The following is a 20,796-nucleotide window of genomic DNA, read 5'->3' as shown; positions in this document are numbered from 1 at the left end:
ATTTAGTCTATTTCTGTCTATTGGCCTAGCAAAGAGGCACTTGTTGGGATGTCAAGATAATTAAGATCAAGTTTAAACATCTTAAATAATAAATCACGATCCAAACAAATGACAAAGCTGCTTATATTAAAGGTTTCCTCTCCACCAAATTTTTTTTTACATAGATGAAAAAAAGAACCCCTTTCATTCCATCTGTAGCATACTAAAGGTTAATGTACTGGCTATCTTTTTATTGAACTCCTAACCTGCACCCATTAAAGTTTTACAAGGGTGACAAATGGTGCATTGAAACCAAATAATTTGCCTTTGTATACAAAACCATGAGTTCACATCTCCAGTGCTGTAAGGATGTTGTTAAAGTGAATGAACCCAAGGGACCTGGCACCTATTACACTAGAGACGGTGCTCATGACACACATCTGACATCCTCTCACCATGTAGCTGTGGAAAGCAGTTGTATTGAATAAGGCAGTATGGAAGCCTAACTTTTTAGCCTTTCCCTGGCTCAACTACATTCCTGCTGTGTAACATCACTACCTCCAAGGCACCCAGTGGGTGTAAGGCAGATCTATTCAAACACACAGAATCTGACTCCACCCTGTTCGTGACACATATGCAAACATCAGTCCATCTGCGCTAAGATCCTGATCACCGAGCAAGGGCTGTAACCATGATTTATGAGTAATACTACAGTAATATAAATGTGAAACACAAATGGGGTTAAGTTATACGGGGCCAGAAAAAGAAAAGAATTTAATTTCAAAGAAGAAGTAGCATGAATATTATTCTTACATATGCTTTTAAGTATTTTCTAGAGAAGCCAGGATAAAATTTGGCATTTGGCCTAATGCCAGCAGGTTTCATATACAGTTGAACCCTTAAAGGGTCATTTATGAACACAGCAACAAGTAGGATTCCACTAAAATGTACACAGTTGTTGCATTATGTTGACACAGTTTACTTAAGGTATTTGTGTCCAAACAAACCCCTTGAATTTGAGTAAAGCTGCTTGAAGTGCTGTTGCGTCCATCCTGCCTTCTGCTGAATCATGCTGGAATGCTTTTTTGGTGCCAGGGAATCCTGGAATTCCTGCCACCATAAGCATAGCAGTTTTCCAAGGAAAAACTGCTGCTTTGCCATAAATCATTGCAATTTTTGTCCAAAAAATGCATTGGTTGAATACTACTTTATGAACACTGTGCAAACTGAAAACAAATTCATGTGACATATATAAAAAATCTTTCATGGAGGATCTAGTATTTAGCCAAATTATGGATCCTTATATATTTCTAAATATTTTTTCTAAATACAGTATAGTCAATATTAGTCCAAGCAGACAAGTCAGTAATTTCTCCATCTCAAATTAGAGCCACGGGAATATCCCTAGGGCAGTGGTTTTTGGATTTTTGCTTTTAAACCCCACTTTGAAGTCCATCATCTGGTGCATTATTATTTTATATTTCTAGGGCCTTAATGGGTCTTTAGGCTAATGCAACACATGGGTATTTACACTAGTGGAAAGAAAATGCCAAATCGTTACCTTCCATACCTTCTTTAGTTTGCATTAACAGGCACAGCAACTGCCTTTTAATGCACATCTAATTGGTTTTGGGGATACATTTTTTTGTGCTGAAATCCAACTGTGTCTGTACACTTGCAGGAGGGATGCCATATAAAGCAGCAGATTGACATGTGCGGCACTTGTCTTTAGATTGGTTATAAATATCTATATCAAAAACAGAAGTATACCTTAACCCCAAAAACCGAGCCTAACTGTCAGAATTAGTTAGACTGCCATTCACTATTCTGGGACCCTTTATACCAGCCCCAATGTAGCCAGAGGAAGAAAATAAAATTAAAAAAAGGCAATTAATACGTGAGTACAGAGTGGCGCAGAAGACATGAAACAAAAGGACACACATCAAAATATAAAGGTTTTATTTGTACCTGACAAGATCAAAAGTACTTTAAAATAGTTAGAACCCTATTTCTACTTATGTACCTTTTGGGTTTCTGTCTCCTTTCTCCCTGCCATGAGATTGTTGTGTTCTGTAGCTGTATCTGGTAATGATAATAATAATAATAGTAAAAATATGTGCTGGAGACACTATGGGGGAATATTATTCGAACTGCGATAGTTCTATCCGCTGACAAGAAAATGTTTAACAAATTGGCACCTCTATTAATGTAAATCAATTTGTAGGTTTATCAGAATGTGTTTGACTGCTTAAGTTTTCATGAAATGACTTATATGGAACATTGTAGCATAATTATTGTCCACAACAGGGTCTGCTTCCTCTATAGTTATGCAGCTTATGCCACTGGAATATTGTGTGGATTTGGTTGCTCTGCTTTTACATAATTTGTAGGCAGTGGTGGGTTAAATTCCCTGAAGAAGCAAAACAGAAAGAGAAAGAGGGGAAGACTGTGCACAGTATAAGATACTGATGAAATAAATGACAAGAATGAGAGAACGGAAAAAAGGGGATGCTGGTAAAGCAACGCTTACAACTCACACAGCCCTTGTTTATTCAATGCAAGCACATCTTACTGGCCACACCCACTCTGCTAGTCACCAAGCAGTATCAGTGCAGACTATTATATATTGCACGTCTTATTATAAATGTTATATGATATTATTGTATTCTTATATTTATTCCTTTGGGTAAAAATAAACAGTGTAAAATTATTGTGATAACTCTCTATGCTGTATGAGAGACAGGCCAAATAAGCCTTCATGGATCAGTAACTCCAGCAGAGGCTTCTACTTATATTTAACACAGCCCACTCTGTCCATGACTTCAATCAACATACCTCCCAACATCTTGGAAGTTGAAAGAGGGACAAAAAGATTTGCAGAGCAAAGCATGGTGAAAATGTTTTGACCACGCCCATTTGTGACCACACCACCTAATTACCATGTTCATTTTACAAAATTTGGCAGGTCACGTTTCTGTGGTTTTTATGTGTTATTACAGTTTTGCTAATGATGGTGAATTGCCCTTTAAGCTGCAAGTCACAGTTTCCCCAAAAGACCTGCTTATCTTAAATTATTACAAACGTATCTAAGTGCATCTGCCACGTATTCTGGTCTCTCTGCCAAAAGCCAATTGCATTTTAGAAATGTTGGATCTTTTTCTGGCTATTTAGTGCAGTCGATCAATGAGAAAGTTGGGACATTTCAGTAACAATCCGGTACTGTGGGTTGAGATGTCCCAATTGTGACTGACCCGCGAAAAACAGGACAGTTGAGAGGTATGAATCAGTGAGGTAATGGTGTTACAAAGTTACTAAGCACAACTGCAAGACCTTTTAAGTCCACCCTAGGCCCATAAAAACTTGCATAAACAAAGTAAAAAATGGTGTTATCATTGAGGCTCCTCGCTCGGCCTAGGGCCCCCTATACACTGGCAACTCTAACTTTCAGTTTATGGATTGGAAAATCCAATTATTGGACACCATTATTTGTCTGTCCAGTGAATACCTCAAGCAATATGATATGGTTGAGATTTTGCTTTGGAGTTGAGTATTTTCTTTTGCCAATGAAACTCATTTGATACTATAATTCCATAAAATTCATTGGGAATACCAACTGCAACAATGAGATTGTTGTTCCATATCTAAAAGTGGGTAACTACCCGAATAGGCCGTTAAGCCCCTGACTATTTCCTGTCCCACCCACTGAGCTACCCCTGTTAAATGCCACTACTGATTTTATGATATATGTACTTCTGTATTACTGAGCGATGCAATGTGTGATGGTTCACTACTGCTGTTCTTACTCTCTGTTGTAAGTTAAAATGTATAAATAAACACTTTTAAAAAAAAAGTGGGTAACTTCTACACATTCCCTGCATAATTCATTTTTCTGTATCCTCATCCCCACTATACAGATTAAAAGCTGATCAGCATGAGCCATTTCTACCCCACATCCCATAAGTATTTATGTGCAGCACTAGATTTAACTGATATAGCTCACTGCTTGGTTTGTGCTTTCTCAATACTTTCCATGAGCAGAATTGGGTTACCAATAGATACATCTTGGAACAGAATATGAGAAATAATAAAAAGTGGGTATAATAATGTTCTGGAAATATTAATGGAAACATTTTTTTACTTTTTTCTGCATGCCTGGTGCTCAAGTATACTCATCCACACATTGTGGCCTTTTTTGTGCTGTGTGCATTGCTACCTTCTCTTCTAGTTGCTTTGCACTTCACTGTAGAGATCTAGCAAAACATAAAGTCACTGCTTTGGAGTGATTACCTAACCTATGTGCAAATGCTTGCCCTGAGGTCAACGTAGTCACACTGTCAATAGCCCGAATAGTATTAGTAATAAATTCATAGATGCCTGCAAATGACCCACCAGGTTTTGTGAACAAATCCTTCCAGAATCCGGTGCATCCCTGAGGTTAAACTTCCTAGTGAGAAAAACAGTGATAGAAGAAGATGCTGGAGAAGCTGCATGGCCCTGGTACAAGACAATGATCTAGGTAATCTTTGTTTCAATTAAAAAAGAAATTGCCCAGAATCAGTCCCAGAGGGCACTTTAGTCTAATGAAATCCACAGGCCGATTCTGCTAGCTCACATGGTAATACTGACATGCTCCCCAACTTCATGACACTCTGATTCAAAAAAGTTATTACATGGAGAGAATTCTCTCAATGAGAACCAGAGTGAGGTTTCTGTATATGCTAAAATTCTGTCACTACAAAGAAAAGATAAAGCTTTGATTTATTATTGCTCTTGTAACACAGCAGCAGCACCTCATCACAAATATACACACCCAGTGATAAATCTCTTTGTCCCGAACATACCCCTTCGCACCAGCATCTCATAGTAAGTAGGCTCTATATGAGCTGTGGGAGTAGTGTCTGTTGTTTAAATCCTGATGTGGCCCTTTCCAGCTGGGACATTTTAATGCACAATACTTTCCCTACAGTAAGAGGCACCTTGGTGATAACAAAAAGGTTTAGTATAAGATGAATATAGGATGCTATGCTAGGCAGGTACAGCATCTAGTCATCTGGTGTCACGTCATCTGTGTCACAGCTCGTCATATAAGTGCAAGGTCTTCTCCAGCTCCTGACTGACCCTTCGGTAGAAGATAATTTGTTCCTTTAGGTAATGCTGGATGGCCTGCTTGAAGTCCAGAAGCCTCCTCTGGTGAAAATGGTTTATTTCTGCCTGAAGAGCAAAACCCACTACACGGCAACGTTTTCTGACTCCATCTGCTTCATCCTGCTCCATCCTACCTTCATCACTCATCCGCTGGCTGTCCTTAACCTTGGCAAATGCACCTATGGAAGGTGGGGAGGACATTAAAAAAAAGGAGGTTAAGAGGCAGCGTTTTTGACTGTACCCTGGTAAAATGGTACCAAGCAGCACAAAATAAAAAAATTTACACTGCCATCATCACATTTTGTTTCACGTGCTTTAAGTACAAGTAATGCCAGAAACAAATTATTTTATATAAATGAAAATTACTAAAAAAATGCTCACTGGTGTATGCTAAATACTGCCCAATAAAAGTGAGGAGCCCTGGTCACATTGTTATTATACATTACTTCAATTATCAAGACACTGACTTGAGTGATGGGGTAGCCAAGCCAGAGAAAGTGAACAGGTTTATAATAGGAGATATATATGATAAAAAAATATCCACTTGAAGTATGCAAGTCAGCTGGGACAGTCGAGTACAGGGAGGCCAATAAAGCATGCAAAAAGCAATCAGAAAAGTAAAATTAGAGAATGAATAAGGCACAGCAGCGAGGAGTAAGATAAATCAAAAATTATTTTTTAATATATGTACATAGTAAATAAAATGAAGCATGAAGTGATAGTACCCTTTGTTGAAGCAAAAGACACAACTGTTACTTGGCTCATGTAACCTAAGAAGTATAGTTTGTTTGATTTGTTTGTGTGCAGAGTGAATCGTACGATCCCAGGGGGGGGGAGCCCTTATTTTTTAAAATGGCAATTTTCTATTTATGATTACCCAATGGCACATACTATTAGAAAAGTATCATATTTTGAAAAGGGTTTGTTTACATGAAGCAGGGTTTTACATATGAGCTGTTTTATGCAATATCTTTTTATAGAGACCTACATTGTTTGAGGGGTATAGTTTTCCTTTAAGCAGTGTATATTAGTTTCCAACAGGAGGACATAAGCTGAAAGACACATTTTCCTATGCATTTCCTATTTTCCTTTACAAGCTTCACATCTCATGTTTCGCTAACACTTTTATCCACATTCTACATTTGTCTTCTCTTGTCCTCTCTTTTTACTACACTAATTCACATTCTGCCTCTATTTTCTAACTTGATAATTATTGGTTTTCTCTTTGCCGATTTCTCTTTTTTTGCATTCCACATCTTTTTTCTCTCTCTAACCTCTGTGACTCTCCTTTTCACTCCTCTTTCATTTATTTATTTTATTCATTAGACCCTATATTTCCTTCTATTGCACCTGCCCATTCTGCTCAGTTGCTTTCCATCCACATATCCCACCCCATCTTGTTTTTGCTCAGTTTCTTTTCCCCTTTCCCCTTAGCACACTACTGCCTGTTTACCTATAGATCATTGATGTCACATTGGAGGTCGGCAGGCCGGAGATTTTCCCATCACAGACCTCTTTGCGTGACAACACTGATTTTTTAATAATCTACTCCCAAACATGTAAAAGAGAAGATAATTGGCCTATGACATGAAAACCTTGGACAGCATTGGTCTATATTAACTTACAAGTACAAATTTAGGTAGCAGCAATTTAAGAACATTAACATTTTCTGACATACCTTTCTGAAGGTGAATGATGTCTGGAAAGTTGGACAGCAAGCCTTGATATAAGGATAATGTATCCAAAAACCTGAATTGATCATTCTTGGGCTGTTCGGCAAACATTTCTCCCACTGCTTCATAAGTGCGGCCAGTATGAGAAATGGCCCCCACCAAAGGCTCTGAGCTATAAGGAGGGTCAAGCTGGAAAGAGTGGCTAAGACCTTGAAAGGCAGCCCCCAGTTTTTGAAACTCTTTGCGAAAGCCTCCCAGATGTTTACGAGCCAATTCAGATACCACACTGCTCAACTGAAGAACACTTTCATCCATCTTTTTGGAAAATGCCTTGAAGACATCTACTCTCTCTTCCACATCCTGAAGATCCTGATGCTCTGTAGGTAGCTGCAGAGTTAGTAGGAAGCTAGCACCCACTAATTCATCTCTTTCAGCCCTCCTTTTACCTGCCTTCCACTGTTTTTCATCTTGACAACCCAAAAAATGCTGAAACCCATCATACTGTGAGAGAACAGGGTGGCTGGTCATGTGGTCCATCCATAAGACTAGACGACGTTTGCGCTTTTGGATGAAGTCCTCCTCAAAGCGACCAGTGGCCTGTTTTTCTGGGAGATGAGGCAGAGATATTACTGTGAATTTGTGCAACAAGCGGTTATAAAGCCAGTCAAAGTGTTTGTAGCGACGGTAAACAGGAGAATTGCTGTGATCAGGGGTCAATCTAAAAGATGAAAAAAAAAAAAAGGTAAGAAAACAGAAATAAAAGATGCTCTTAAGGAAAAAATTTAAAATAACCAAATATATAGATATACTTTTCTCTAAAAAGAAACAACACGAAAAAGGAACCACAGAATAAACTATTCTGGGAAATGTATTCAACCATAATTCAAGATTTATGAACGTTACACAAACAAGTCTAAGAGCACAAGCTATTTACAACATCTTAATACAAAAAGCAATGCTTGGGATCCTAGCTTTGATTCCAGCTAGGGCAAATTCTTAAGGCACTCTAAAAATATACAAGCGTGTTCATTTGCTACTGATAGAATCGACCATTGTAAACACCTGTGGGCACGGACTGATATGAATGATGATCAATCTCTGTAAATTGCTGCAGAATATATTGGTGTTAAATAATAGTAATACCCATCAGCTTTAGATAAACACTAAAGACTCTATATCATAATAGTATACTTAATCTGCCAGGAGCAGGTGCTTTATGATGTGTCAGTATAAGGAACATAAAGATAAAGTAATTATACTGATATGACATAACAAAACAGTGGAAAATGATAGAACAATCACTCTTGAAAATTCTTTACAAGCTATTTTACTCACTCAGAAAAAAGGGAAAGTAATTCTAAGAGGCTGTAGAAAACATAGTATTGTGTGTCTGGGAGGAACAGGAATGGACAGTATGGCAGTTAGGGTGACAAGTGGGTAATGGCATAGTACAATGACTTCCAATACCAATAATGTACATTAAATAGAAGAGTGGAGCTAAAAGTGTACATAGAACCTGCAATAAAATGAATTATGTATTAATTTCTCTCTATTACAAATTACTTTTTCCTGCCAACCCCTTTCACTTAAATGGAAAATACCTGATGGTAGTCGTATTTGAGCTTATCAGCCAAAACCACTCACTTGATGAGACTCAAAGCACCAGTACTGCTTCTGTCAGGCATTTCCCATTCAAGAGAAAGAAAAGAGACAGCTGGTTACGTTGTATCATGTTCTCTCAGTGATGTGACTTGGACAAGACTTTTGCTCTATTAAACACTCCAAAAATACTGCTTTGTACCAGAGAGATACATTATAACTTTTATTTTTCTTTTCTCGAAATCGGCAAAATAAATTCTGTAAATGGTAACCATGTGCACATTGTAACATAATAGATAAGGTTGAAAAAAAAGACATCCATCAAATATAAACTCTTTTTGGTGAACATTCATATATGTAATATTTTATAGCAGGCTTAATATTGCCTTTAATTAATCAGTGAGCTGGCACAGCACTATGAAGCAGGAACGGAAAGCACCTTGGATCTTGTAATGACCCTGGTGACATCCCTGTTAATTGAAGGAACTTTATCTCCCATTTCCCAAAGAGGTTACCCTGACAAGTAAAACCTTGTCCTGCCACATTCCGCTTGAAAAAAAAAAACAAAAAAACTGTCCCCCATCTGCATTAATAGGACTTAAAAGAAGAAAGCTTTGGGTCAAATAAAAGAGTAGAAAGCATTTTTTGGGAAGGGCTCCACTGTTATATTGTCAGAGCACAGCATAATTTACATAATTGATGTGCATGTCATCAGTTCCTTCATTTGTGTAATGGAAGAAATGCTGGGAGCAACCAATATGATATTTGATTTTAAACAGGTGACCAGGAAATGCTACATGTTGATTAGCTGCTATATGTGAAAAAAAGTGAAGAATACTTTGCACCTTATTTTTATTAACATGTATTTCAGAGCACCTACATATTGTGCAGTGCTGACTTTGAGAACGCCTTAAGACTACTAATAGCAAGAAGCTAATAACCTATCTAGACAATTTTCTTTAAAGTGGACCTGTCACCCAGACATACAGCTGTAGTACTGTTTCAAGATTGCATGTCTGAGGAAAAACCTGTCCCTGATACTCTAGACAATTTGATGTTAGTGCAAGTTTTCCTCCGTTTAGTGCAAGCTAAGATCTACTACAAGCAATTAAGCAGTACAGTGCAGAAGGTGATTGTCTGTTAAGAATATTTTCATCAATGTTATTCTCTACTATGCCTCAGAGATATATAGGAGGATTGTATAAACTGCAAATCAATGTTTCAATCAGATGTGAGAACCGCAGCCAGTGATAACCAAAGCTGGCAATCTTCTATGCTTCAGCATTTGAGTAAACTGTGCTGCAACAAGAAGGAAGATGTCACTTGTGAGGATTTATGGTCAGAACAAGTGAAAGGTCAAGGAGATAAAATGTCTATTTCTAGACTGAACCATGGCCAGTATTACAGGAAGGGAATAGCTTTAGGAAAATTGAGTGTCTTTTCAATGTAATTTGGGAGAATGGATACTGAGGGATTCAAATGTCCACCCATTGATAATAACAGCAATGGCACATCATATGTAGGATCCCTGTAAAAGCTTTCTAAAAGATAAAATACATGCATACCAACTGTCTCACTGTATTGATTGCTTGGGTAGATTCTTCCACTGTCCATATTTATGATGCTTTAAAGGGGTTGTTCACCTTCCAAACACTTTTTTCAATTTAGTTGTTTTTAGATTGTTCCCTAGAAATAATGACTTTTTCCAATTACTTTCCATTATTTATTTTTTACGTTTTTTCCAAAATCTAAGTTTAAAGTTGAATGTTCCTGTCTCTGGTGTTTGAGTCTGACAGCTCAGTAATCCAGGTGCAGATTCTGAACTGTTACAATTTTGCAACATTTAGTTGATACATTTCTCAGCAGCATCTCTGGAGTATTAGCAACAATTGTATCAAGTCTAACAGCTGCCTGTAATGAAACCCAGAGATTCTGCTCAGCAGGGACAAAGATTAGAAATGTATCAACTAAATGTATCAATTTAGAACAGTTTACAGGATCAGCGACCCCCCCTCCCAGAGCTGCTTCAGAAGGAGAGAAATGACACTTTATACTTCAATATTAGAAAAACCGTGACACATAGAAAATAGAGTCATTGGAAAAAGTCGTTATTTCTGGTGATCTATCTGATAACAACTAGTTGTTTGAAGGTGAACAACCCCTTTAAAGCATTTTGTGTTATTATGCAAACATCTCAACCCCTATACCCATACAGTATCAACATGAGGACTTGCAGAAGGACCATGGCAGGCTCAGAATTTTGACCTCCGCTGCATAGTGAAAACTACTTGAAACAGCAGAAAGCCTATAGTCTTATTTTCTTTAGATACAGAACAGCTGAGAATTGTGGTTTGAGCGCTCTGCTAACAGTCCTAGGTTGGATAAGACTATGCTGAATAATGTAGGTTAGAGCAAAATTCTGGCAAAAGAAAATAGCATACTTTATTCAGCAGAATACTAAGGACAGTAAGTCTACTGGGTCAGTCTAGAGCAGAGTTTGCCGAGTTATACTGGATAAAACAATGAGCAGGGTTCAGGAACATTAATATTACAGTTATCCCATTGAATCCCTGCAACATCCCTATTCTTAATGGTTATCCATTTGGTGTGCATCTACGTTTTTTTCCCTGACACACTGAAATGCTTAATAATTTTATGCTAAGGGAAGCAACAATATAAAATGAAGGTTTTTTAGTTGTGTAGAGGTGTTCAACTTATGAAAGCACACGCCCAGGAATATTATTTCATGAGAAGAAAAATGAAGAAAAGTTGCTAACAAACCAGGATATCAGAAATTAAGTTCTGATCCCAGATAAATTGCTCAAAAACATTAAGGCCAATAAAAAAATTCTATTTATTTATGAGACAGAAGTAATACTGCTATCCCCACCTGCTTACCCATACACAGCACTGAGGACTGTGCTCATGTTCAATAATCCTTGAGGTTTACTTTGGATTACACTCCATGTCCATTATTCTTTTCAGTGCAGGGTCACATTAAAATGTACAGGAGAAAAACTGTTCAAGATTGCTGATAGGACACACCTATTATAAACCAACACCACAGACATGTACACTGCCCTGTATTTACACACCTTTATCAAATAAATGTATTTCTGCTGTGTGTTATGTTTGAACACAGTCTGTATTTGCCATACACAAAAAGAGGCAGATATGGTTAGGCTGCCAAACGAGTTGATCTTTGGCCAACTTAAGGTCACCATAGATGCAAAGATTTTTCTTGCCAAACGACCGATTTTAGCGAAGTCCGACCAATCCTTATTATCGTGCAGTTAGTGGGATTTGAACAATCCTACATCTTACGATTTTTCAGCCGACATCTGTCAGAAAATTGATCGGCCAGGTTAAAAAAATCTTTATCGGCCCCAGTGCAATCTATCTATGTTTACAGGGACAAGAAGGCAGCTCCCCTTTGTTTTCCTGGCAAATGGTCTTTTTAGTTGATGGACAATCCGTACGATCGTTTTGAGATAATCGTGGTCTCACGATGACTATCGGATCTTTTAAAAATCTTTACATCTATGGCCAGCTTTAGTCAGCCAGGCAGTGGGACAAATCAGGCAACTGGATCATGAAAACCCTAGCAAAATTTTTCTATAGCACTAAAGGGTCACTGCCAAAGTATACACCCCCCATGACTGTTCTATTATAATGCTCTGTTTTATCATTATGTAAATTTGAGACCTAAATGTAGCAATATTTTTGATACTTTGTGATCATATATGAAGGTTGACCAGCCACTTTTCAATATGTATGTAATAAAATCAAGTGATACTTATGAAGTATATGGTAAAGTGTGAGATATATTTTAGTTTATCGATAAACCTGCCAGATATCTATTGGGCAAGTTATCAGTTTGGTCCCATACACAGACCAAAAAAATCTGTAGGTCTGGATTGACCAAGTCAGCAGCTAATGTCAGCCTATGTGAGTAAACAAAACTCACTAAAGGTGCATTTACACCAAATATTCACATATCTAGCAAGAGATACAAAATACAGGTGATGCTGAATGTTGGAGCTGTATATTATACAGTTGTAGTGTAACACACTGGTTGTAGCAGGGAGTAATAGATGTTTGTGAATAACACAGATGAGGCCTCAACCCTGGTGCTGATGAAACACTAGTAAAGCCACTCGGCTGCTCTTTTAATTTTACTACACTAGTATGTAGCTAAATGATCACTAACGAAGGGTGAAGACATGCCAAGTTACTAGTAGCAGCTACAAAAATAGACAATGCCGATAACTGTGTCTGTGTGTTTTAGCAGAGGCAATTCACAGTATTGTCTATTGCAGGGTATTTTTTGGTGGTTTGTAGCCATGACAAGTATCTGCTACTAGTAGCTCTGTGTGCCTTTGCTCTTAAATGTACAGGCACTCTCAATTCATGGCCTTCACACTTTTTCAAGGTAAGGAGGATAGTGTGCAGGTGGGGCAGTCTACACCAGTTATGATGGCAGTTACACAACTGCAATTGTTGGTATATATCTCATTTTAACCATTTTCCTGGCAGCCACGAGGGGTCCATGCTGGGAATCTGCATCTCATTGACAATCTGTAATTTGAACGTCCATACATTTTATGAGGTTGTTACTTAAAGTGTTAGATAATAAAATCATTGTTTGATATACAGCTTATCTTTTATCTGCTGTGTAAATGTATACCCTATAGCACAAGTGAAACCTGAACAGCTGTCCCCATGTTTATACTAGCTTATTTATATAAATTACTTATTTTATATATTAAAGGATCTGAAGATTGCAGGGTTCATGGTACTTTATATTTAAATACACATAAAACCTTTAATTTTTGGTTGAACAGGAAGCAACGTGTACAAGTATAAACTACTGCAACGAAAACAAAACCATTCATATAATTATACAGAAATGCAGCTCAAAAAAAGAAACTGTGTGCAACAAGGATAGCACTTTTTACAAAGCAACATGCACATGTTCACACAAGTAACAAACCTCTCTCATCAAATAATATTTATTGAAATTAGCAATTTATTTCATTTAAAATTGTCCATTTTAAGTGTGGGAGGAGTCCACCACTACTGTGTAATTAACCTAGAATAGAGCTGCCAGTAGAGATCATTAAAATTAACTCCCTTAGGCCCATGCCACACAGATTGTAAAATACATCACTATAATCAAGTGTAAAGCAGCAGTGGTAAAAGCATCTCTATCTGTTCTGCCTGATTACAGTGTTGTCCAAATTGACCCATGCGCCCTAGGTCTAAGGGACCCAACCTATTACAAATGGTATTTGGTCACTGTGAATTATTATAGGAGCCCACAAAAACAGTCTGATTGAAAACAAATGTTTTGTCAGACCGAACTGCAGAGGACTTGCAAACAGCCATACCCGACAAGTCATAAAGAATACAGATAGGATTAAATATTATTGTCAGAATGAGTTATCTTCATTTCTCACTCCCTTCACTAGGTTTAAAGAGCAACAAGAATAGAAGTTTCTCAACACCAAAAAAAAGGTGGCAGAGGGATCTGCCGTGGATTTCTAACATTACAAAACAGGTAGCCTTAGCTTAGGAACCAAAAACACAAAATGATTATATAAATTGATCCACAGAAAAAGCAGCAGTAAACAAAATAATTGCCTCTTACTTTTGAAGCTCTGAATGAGTAAATCAAATTACATCTTCCAAATATATAGTATTTTATAAGAATGTACAAGTTCTAAACAGGAACATTGGGTTTAATAAGGTTCACACTAGTCTGGAATACAATGGTGTGGAATGGTAAAGCCAAAGGGCAAAAAATACATCTTTAGGATTCATTCATTCTACACATTGGAGCTTTCAGAAAGTTCTCACCAGAGCTGTGTCACTAGTCTAATTTCTGATGTGAAAGAATAATACAGATGATAATAATAGATCACATTTGTGTATAGTGTTAATAGCCACCCCTGCTATTCTTGCAGCTTAAAGACACAAAGGGCTATTGTTCTCCTCTGAATGAGTGCCTACAAGATGAGCATGGTTCTACTGGTCACTACCCACAAAAGTGGCTGCCACCTTAATTTTATAATAATTTGAGGTAATTATCCAACGCAATGTTAAAAAAAACAAGACTGTGCCTCCTCCTTCCGTTCTCAAAATCTTGCTAATTGCTATGCTCATTATTTACTTTGCAGCAAATAAGTAAAACGAGATGCTTTAGTATCAGACCTTATGATGTACATTTTCACTCAGGCTTTCAGATCGACTTTTTTTCAAAATTCTTAATATTTGCTATTTTGGTGCCCGTTCTTTTAATGTGGTGCTGACTGTGTGAATGCACAAGAAACACTGAAATATACACAATCTCCGACAAACGGCCTTACCTGTATGAAATGTAACTCTTGATTCCTTTAAACTTTGTTTGTTTTGTAGGTTCCTCCACCGAGCAGTTAAAAGGGCGGGGATTTGCCTTCCACTGTGGCCCTTTGGGCGCCATCTCTATGGCATGGCTTTCAGCCACTCCTCCAAATTGAGGGACATCCCCCAGAACAAATGCCTCCACACCAGACCTCACAAAGCTGGAGAACCTGTTCAAATTGCGTCCCACCACACTGCCTCTCTTCCCACTTGCTATACTGTCCTGGCGTTCTAGAGCTGGTCTTGGGCGGTGAGAATATTCTGGCCTTGAATAATGATGGTGGTGCTGCAGCTCACTACGTGAGACACCATTGGAACCACTGGGTTCATCCACCACAGTTTGTCCATCATCCCAGTCGTCCCAATCATCATCATCTTCCTCATCATCATCATCATAACTTCCCTGGTGAGGGGGATCTGTATATTCTCGAGCGTTACCTGAATAATCTACTTGGACAGAGCCAGAGCGTGAGCTCTGAATCTCCACATAGGAGGCTGGAAAAAGGCCCGTTTGACCTCTGCTGTTGGTTCCTTGAAGCCACCCATCAAGAGACACATCACTGAGCAGTTGCAGCTCTTCATTTTCCATGAGATTGATCTCTTCCTTATTCTCACCCTGAAAGCTATACAATGCCCGGGCTTTCAGTGCCATGATTGCTGATACAAGCAAGTGCCTGTAAAGTTAACAGCAGAAATTAACAGTTATGTTTCAGTAAAACGGATCTATACAACTATAACAGTGTTAAATATCAAGTGTTGTTTACATTTGTTGTTTGGATTGTTATTAAATCCTGTGATTGTGGACCTCTTCGATAACAATATATATATATATATATATATATATCACAGGAAGTAGCATATTATGTGAAGTCTTACTCTACTTAGGAACGGCCTCTGGCGAAAGAAAAGATTGACATAATTTATTCAAGTACATTACAGGCTTATTTTATCTTGAGAGAAGTCATTTTAGGTCCATAAGGAAACCTGGAAACAAAACTTTTACATATAATTGTGTTATTCATAATTAATATATTTGCGGTGTTGTCAGTTGGGCGTAGGTATTGGCAAGGGTTATAAAACAAGCACATCAACAGTTCCTACAGTTAGGTCCAAAAATCTTTGGACAGAGACAACTTTTTTCTAATTTTGGTTCTGTACATTACCACAATGAATTTTAAATGAAGTTGAACTGCAGACTTTCAGCTTTAATTCAGTGGGTTGAACAAAAAAATTGCTAAAAATGTGAGGAACTAACGCCTTTTTTTAACACAATCACTTCATTTCAGGGGCTCAAAAGCAATTGGACAATTGACTCAAAGGCTATTTCATGGGCAGGTGTGGGTAATTCCTTTGTTATGTCATTATCAATGAAGCAGATAATAGCCCTGGAGTTGATTTGAGGGGGGACAACTTGCGGTCAAAGGAGCTCTCCATGTAGGCGAAACAAGCCATCCTTAAACTGCAAAAACAGTAAAAATGTATCCGAGAAATTGCTACAATATTAGGAGTGGCAAAATCTACAGTTTGGTACATCCTGAGAAAGAAAAAAAGGACTGGTTAACTCAAAAAGAACTGGATGTCCACGAAAGACAACAGTGGTGGATGATTGCAGAATTATTTCCATGGTGAAGAGAAACTACTTCACAGCAGCCAAACAAGTGAACAACACTCTCCAGGAGGTAGGCGTATCGATATCCAAGTCTACCATAAAGACTGCATGCAAGTAAATACAGAGGGTGCACTGCAAGGTGCAAGCCACTCATAAGCATCATAAATAGAAAGGCTAGATTGGACTTTGCTAAAAAAACAAAACAGCACAGTTCTAGAAAAACATTCTTTGGACAGATGAAACCAAGATCAACCTCTATCAGAATGAACAGCTCATGATCCAAAGCATCACATCATCTGTAAAACATGGCGGAGGCAGTTTGATGGCTTTGGAGTGCATAGCTGCCAGTGGCACTGGGACACTAGTGCTTATCCATGATGTGGCACAGGACAGAAGCACCCGAATGAACTTCAGCCAAAGCAACCCAGGAGTTTATTAACGCAAAGAAGTGGAATATTCTTGAAAGTCAGTCACCATTTTACTTGTTGACTAAACTTCGGACAGAAAGGCCCACAAATAAACAGCAACTGAAAGCTCTGCAGTAAAGGCCTGGCAGAGAATTAAAAAGGAGGAAACCAGAATCTGGTGATGTCCATGAGTTCAAGACTTCATGCTGTCATTGCCAGCAAAGGGCTTTCAACCAAGTATTAGAAAGGAACATTTTATTTTCAGTATTTTAATTTGTCTCATTACTTTTGAGCCCCTGAAATGAAGTGATTGTATTAAGAAAGGCTTTAGTTCCTCACATTTTTATGCAATCTTTTTGTTCAACCCACTGAATGAAATCTGAAAGTCTGCAGTTCAACTGCATCGGAGTTGTTTCATTTAAAATTCATTGTGGTAATGTACAGAATCAAAATTCGAAAAAAAATCGAAAAAAGTTGTCTCTGTCCAAAGATTTATGGGCCTAACTGTATATTTGCAGATATCTGGTAGCTTTAGGTCAGCAAAATGTACTGGTTTCCTCAAGTATGCACAAAATCTGTATTTTTTTGGATCTTCTCCAATATTGAACCTAATTCAATACTACCTTCCATATTCACATCCAAAAAAATTGGGTTTGAAATTGGTTCTAGTGTACCTTAGGATTTGCCAAATAGGTACCCTGCAGTACTTGCTGTCCAATCCTGAAAGGAATACTTGTTTAAATATCTGTATAAAGGTAACACACACTCAAACACACAAACACTCATGCATATACTATTCTTCTTCCTCACTTGCCATTAATAATTTGTGTCAGAGATCCCATGCTCAGCAACCTTAGAAGCAACTGTTTATTTCAGTGCAGTCACAGATAACATTTGAAGGGATACTGAACAAGAATCATTGTGCAACATCGGGCACCCTAAGAGCCTACATTTTAACCACTGTCAAGGCCTGTCAAGGCCTGAAAAATAGAACATTGTTTCAAATGTCATGGAAAGCAGAATTCAGAAAGTAAAACTCAGTGCAGCCCAAGTGATTTCAAAGAGGGGAACATATAAAAACAGCCCCAGACTTGGATTCAAATAGGCCCTGGCATCTAAAATACAAAGAACCCCAAACAGCCGTCAAAATCCCACTAAATAGTTACTGTTTATGGCATCAAATCTGTTATTAACCAGCTGAAAGGACTGGGGACTGCAAGACCACAAATACAAATTTTACATGCCCAGCTTACAGTCGTATGGTTTTTATCATATTAACTCTTGCTGGTTCAGTGGTTTCAAAACATGTGATTCTATAAACCAAACAAATGTTCTTGTCCAGTGCCATATTATGGGCAATGGATTTGTGTGGCTTATTGACCATCAAGTACAGGGTAATGTTTTATTGCTAGAGAAAATGAAATCAGTAGTAAAAACTGTTAAACAATGTTTGTTGACTCTCTAGGATATGGCATTTCTGTATTTTGGCGTTTTATGGATAATGGGTTTCAGGAAATAAGTGTTTACTCAGGGGCGTAACTATAGAGGAAGCAGACCCTGCGGCTGCAGGGGGGCCCAGGAGGTATAGGGGCCCCATGGGCCCTAATTCATATAAAATTTCAATAAATATTGGAGATACAAGTCAACCACAAAACATTTTGGGGGCCTGAAAAATAATTTGCTGTGGGCCCAGTAATATCTAGTTACGCCACTGTGTTTACTGTATACATGCTTTTAAAGTGTGCAATAAAGTGACAATATGTTGACGGTATGCACACTCGCGCACCATTAACCCTGCAAGCGATTACTATGTTGCATTGTGTGTTGTTAAAGTAACTAAAAACCCCAAACTATTAACTTTCGAAGATAAACTTGTTCCTGAGTGATTGGAAAGCTCCCCTTTCTGTGGGGCAAACATCAGGCAGCAGGGCAGGGACATGATCTCAAGTGACCTAATAATTAACATGAGAAATGAGGGATCTGCATTCGTCTGTTTGTATACAATGGTTCAGTCCAAGGCCTCGTTTCCCCCCTCACAAACCAGTGGGAGAGAGTAACTATAATGAGGAAATGGCTATATGGAGAGAGTCAGTAAAAGAACTTACCTGTAGTTCTGTGCCTTGTAATGATACGGTGCAAAGGGTTAAAGATGTCACTATATCGGATATTTATATAGAACGTCCGGTCTCCATTGCTTCCAGTTTCCCTGTGTACTAGTCAGTGTTGAAGTCCATGTAAAACCGTGGAGAATTGCGCCAGTCCCCAGAGTCCCATGATCCCCAGCAGCCGCACCTGTAAAATGAGTCGGGTGAGAGAGGCGCAAGGGAACGTGGTTAGGGAGCAAGAGAGAGGGGAATGGAGATTAGTTTGCTGAGAGCGGAGAGAATCCCATGTCAAACTTCCCCTGCGATTCGCACACACACAAACTCAGGAATTCACTCCCCAAAAATCCATTTCCGCTTGTACAAAATAACAGGGCAGCTCCATAGCACAGAAGTGAGTGCAGTGCTGGACATGAGCGAGGAAAGGGCAGTACAACAGGGGCTGCTGGGTGTCCCGTACTGGCGACTTTCCACACGCTCAGTCACTTACCTTCAGCCTAGAGGTGCGTGAGGGTGTGACGTGCTGCTGCTGGGAGACAAACTCTAGGGGGATGGGAGGCCGCAGTTTGGAATAATAAAAGCTCAGAGTTGCACCCTCTGCTTCTCACTCTTGTGTTCAACTCTCCTTACCCGTCCGTCCTTCCCAGAGGAGGTCTATGTGTGTTATTCCGCGGCCCTCCTGCGGGACTTCACGCCGACCCCCAGCATCACGAGCTGTCGAGGACTGCTGGGAATTGTAGTTCAACCAAAAGCTATTGCATTGCACTGGGCTGTTGACTTACAATAACACCCTCTTGCCGTGTCTGTTCGCACTTTATTAACAACGCAGAAAACTTAGGGGCAGATTTATCAAAGGTCGAAGTGAAAATTCGAAGTAACAAAATTCAAATTTCGATCTATTTTTGTGTACTTCGACTAGTGAGCAGTCCAAATTCGATTCGAATTTGCAAAAAAATTAGCAAATATTGAGCATTATCATGTAGGGGCAGATTTATCGAAGGTCCAGGTGAAATTTAGAATTGAAATATAATTCAAATTTAGAGCTATTTTGTGTACTTTGATTAGTGAATAGTCAAAATTCGATTTGAATTTGCAAAAAATTAGAATATCAAAATTTATCATGTACTGTCTTTAAAAATTCGACTTCGACCATTCGCCATCTAAAACATGCCAAATTGCTGTTTTAGCCTCCTAGAACCTATTTGGAGTCAATTGGTGGACTTTGAAAAATCGAAGTTTTGTTTTGGAAAAAACTTCGAATCGAATTCGATCAAATACGCTATTCCTTCTATTCGAATTCGGCCAAATCCATGGTTCAATACATGGTATGGGATCCGTTATTCCGAAACTCATTATTCAGAAAGTTCTGAATTATGGAAAGGTAATCCACCGTAGACTCCATAATTCCTTTTCCTCTATAATTATAAAACAGTGTTTTGTACTGTACTTGACACTAAGATATAATTAATCCTTAAAGGAGGCAAAACAATCCTATTAGGTTTACATTTTGTTTTAGTAGACTAGACTTACAGTATATAAATGGTATGAACAAAAAAAAACACAGAATGATGTGCCAAAAATTCTGAAAACCTAGAAAATCATGTTTTTTCAGAAAATTAAAAAAAGGTCCCTTTTTCCTCAATTGTATTCAATTTTCTTTCTACTTTACATTTTTTCTGCTTTATCCTTAGTTCTCCTTCCACGTATGCTCCCCTCTTTTTCAGTTCCCGGCTACTCAGCCTGGTTTATTTCCTTGGATGACCCCTCTAGTGGTAGTTAACGTGAAACTGCAGGGAAAATTCTAGGCCAAAGAAGTTTTATTTCTGATAAAGTTTGCTTCAGTTAACAAAACACCACCGGCAACTTAAGCTAAATGTATG

General features: G+C 38.3%; 1 protein-coding gene across 3 annotated transcripts; it reads right to left on the bottom strand.

Annotated features, from left to right (window-relative positions):
- Positions 1-4,719: 4,719 nt before the first annotated feature.
- snx33.S (sorting nexin 33 S homeolog) lies at positions 4,720-19,669 on the bottom strand. Of its 3 annotated transcripts, none has more exons than XM_018254210.2 (5): positions 19,547-19,669; positions 18,920-19,106; positions 14,765-15,472; positions 6,803-7,515; positions 4,720-5,303 (listed from the first exon to the last, which is right to left on the bottom strand). In XM_018254210.2, the coding sequence occupies exons 3-5, from the start codon at positions 15,448-15,450 to the stop codon at positions 5,050-5,052; spliced, it is 1,653 nt and encodes a 550-aa protein (XP_018109699.1). In that variant the 5' UTR covers positions 15,451-15,472; positions 18,920-19,106; positions 19,547-19,669; the 3' UTR covers positions 4,720-5,049.
- Between the last annotated feature and the right edge of the window lie 1,127 nt (positions 19,670-20,796).

This window comes from Xenopus laevis, chromosome 3S (assembly GCF_017654675.1).
Source record: "Xenopus laevis strain J_2021 chromosome 3S, Xenopus_laevis_v10.1, whole genome shotgun sequence".
In the NCBI taxonomy this organism is placed as follows: Eukaryota; Metazoa; Chordata; class Amphibia; order Anura; family Pipidae; genus Xenopus; species Xenopus laevis.
Note: the sequence above shows the minus strand (reverse complement) of the source record. Positions and strands in the feature narration are given on the sequence as shown.

What these genes read in the sequence shown, in the direction of transcription:
- snx33.S (XM_018254210.2), bottom strand. Translation starts at nt 15,450, where the DNA reads ATGGCACTGAAAGCCCGGGCATTGTATAGCTTTCAGGGTGAGAATAAG. An exon ending in AAGAGTTACATTTCATACAG is followed by an intron (nt 7,516 to 14,764) that starts GTAAGGCCGTTT and finishes TTCATCTTTTAG; the next exon opens with ATTGACCCCTGATCACAGCA. An exon ending in CATCATTCACCTTCAGAAAG is followed by an intron (nt 5,304 to 6,802) that starts GTATGTCAGAAA and finishes CACCTTCCATAG; the next exon opens with GTGCATTTGCCAAGGTTAAG.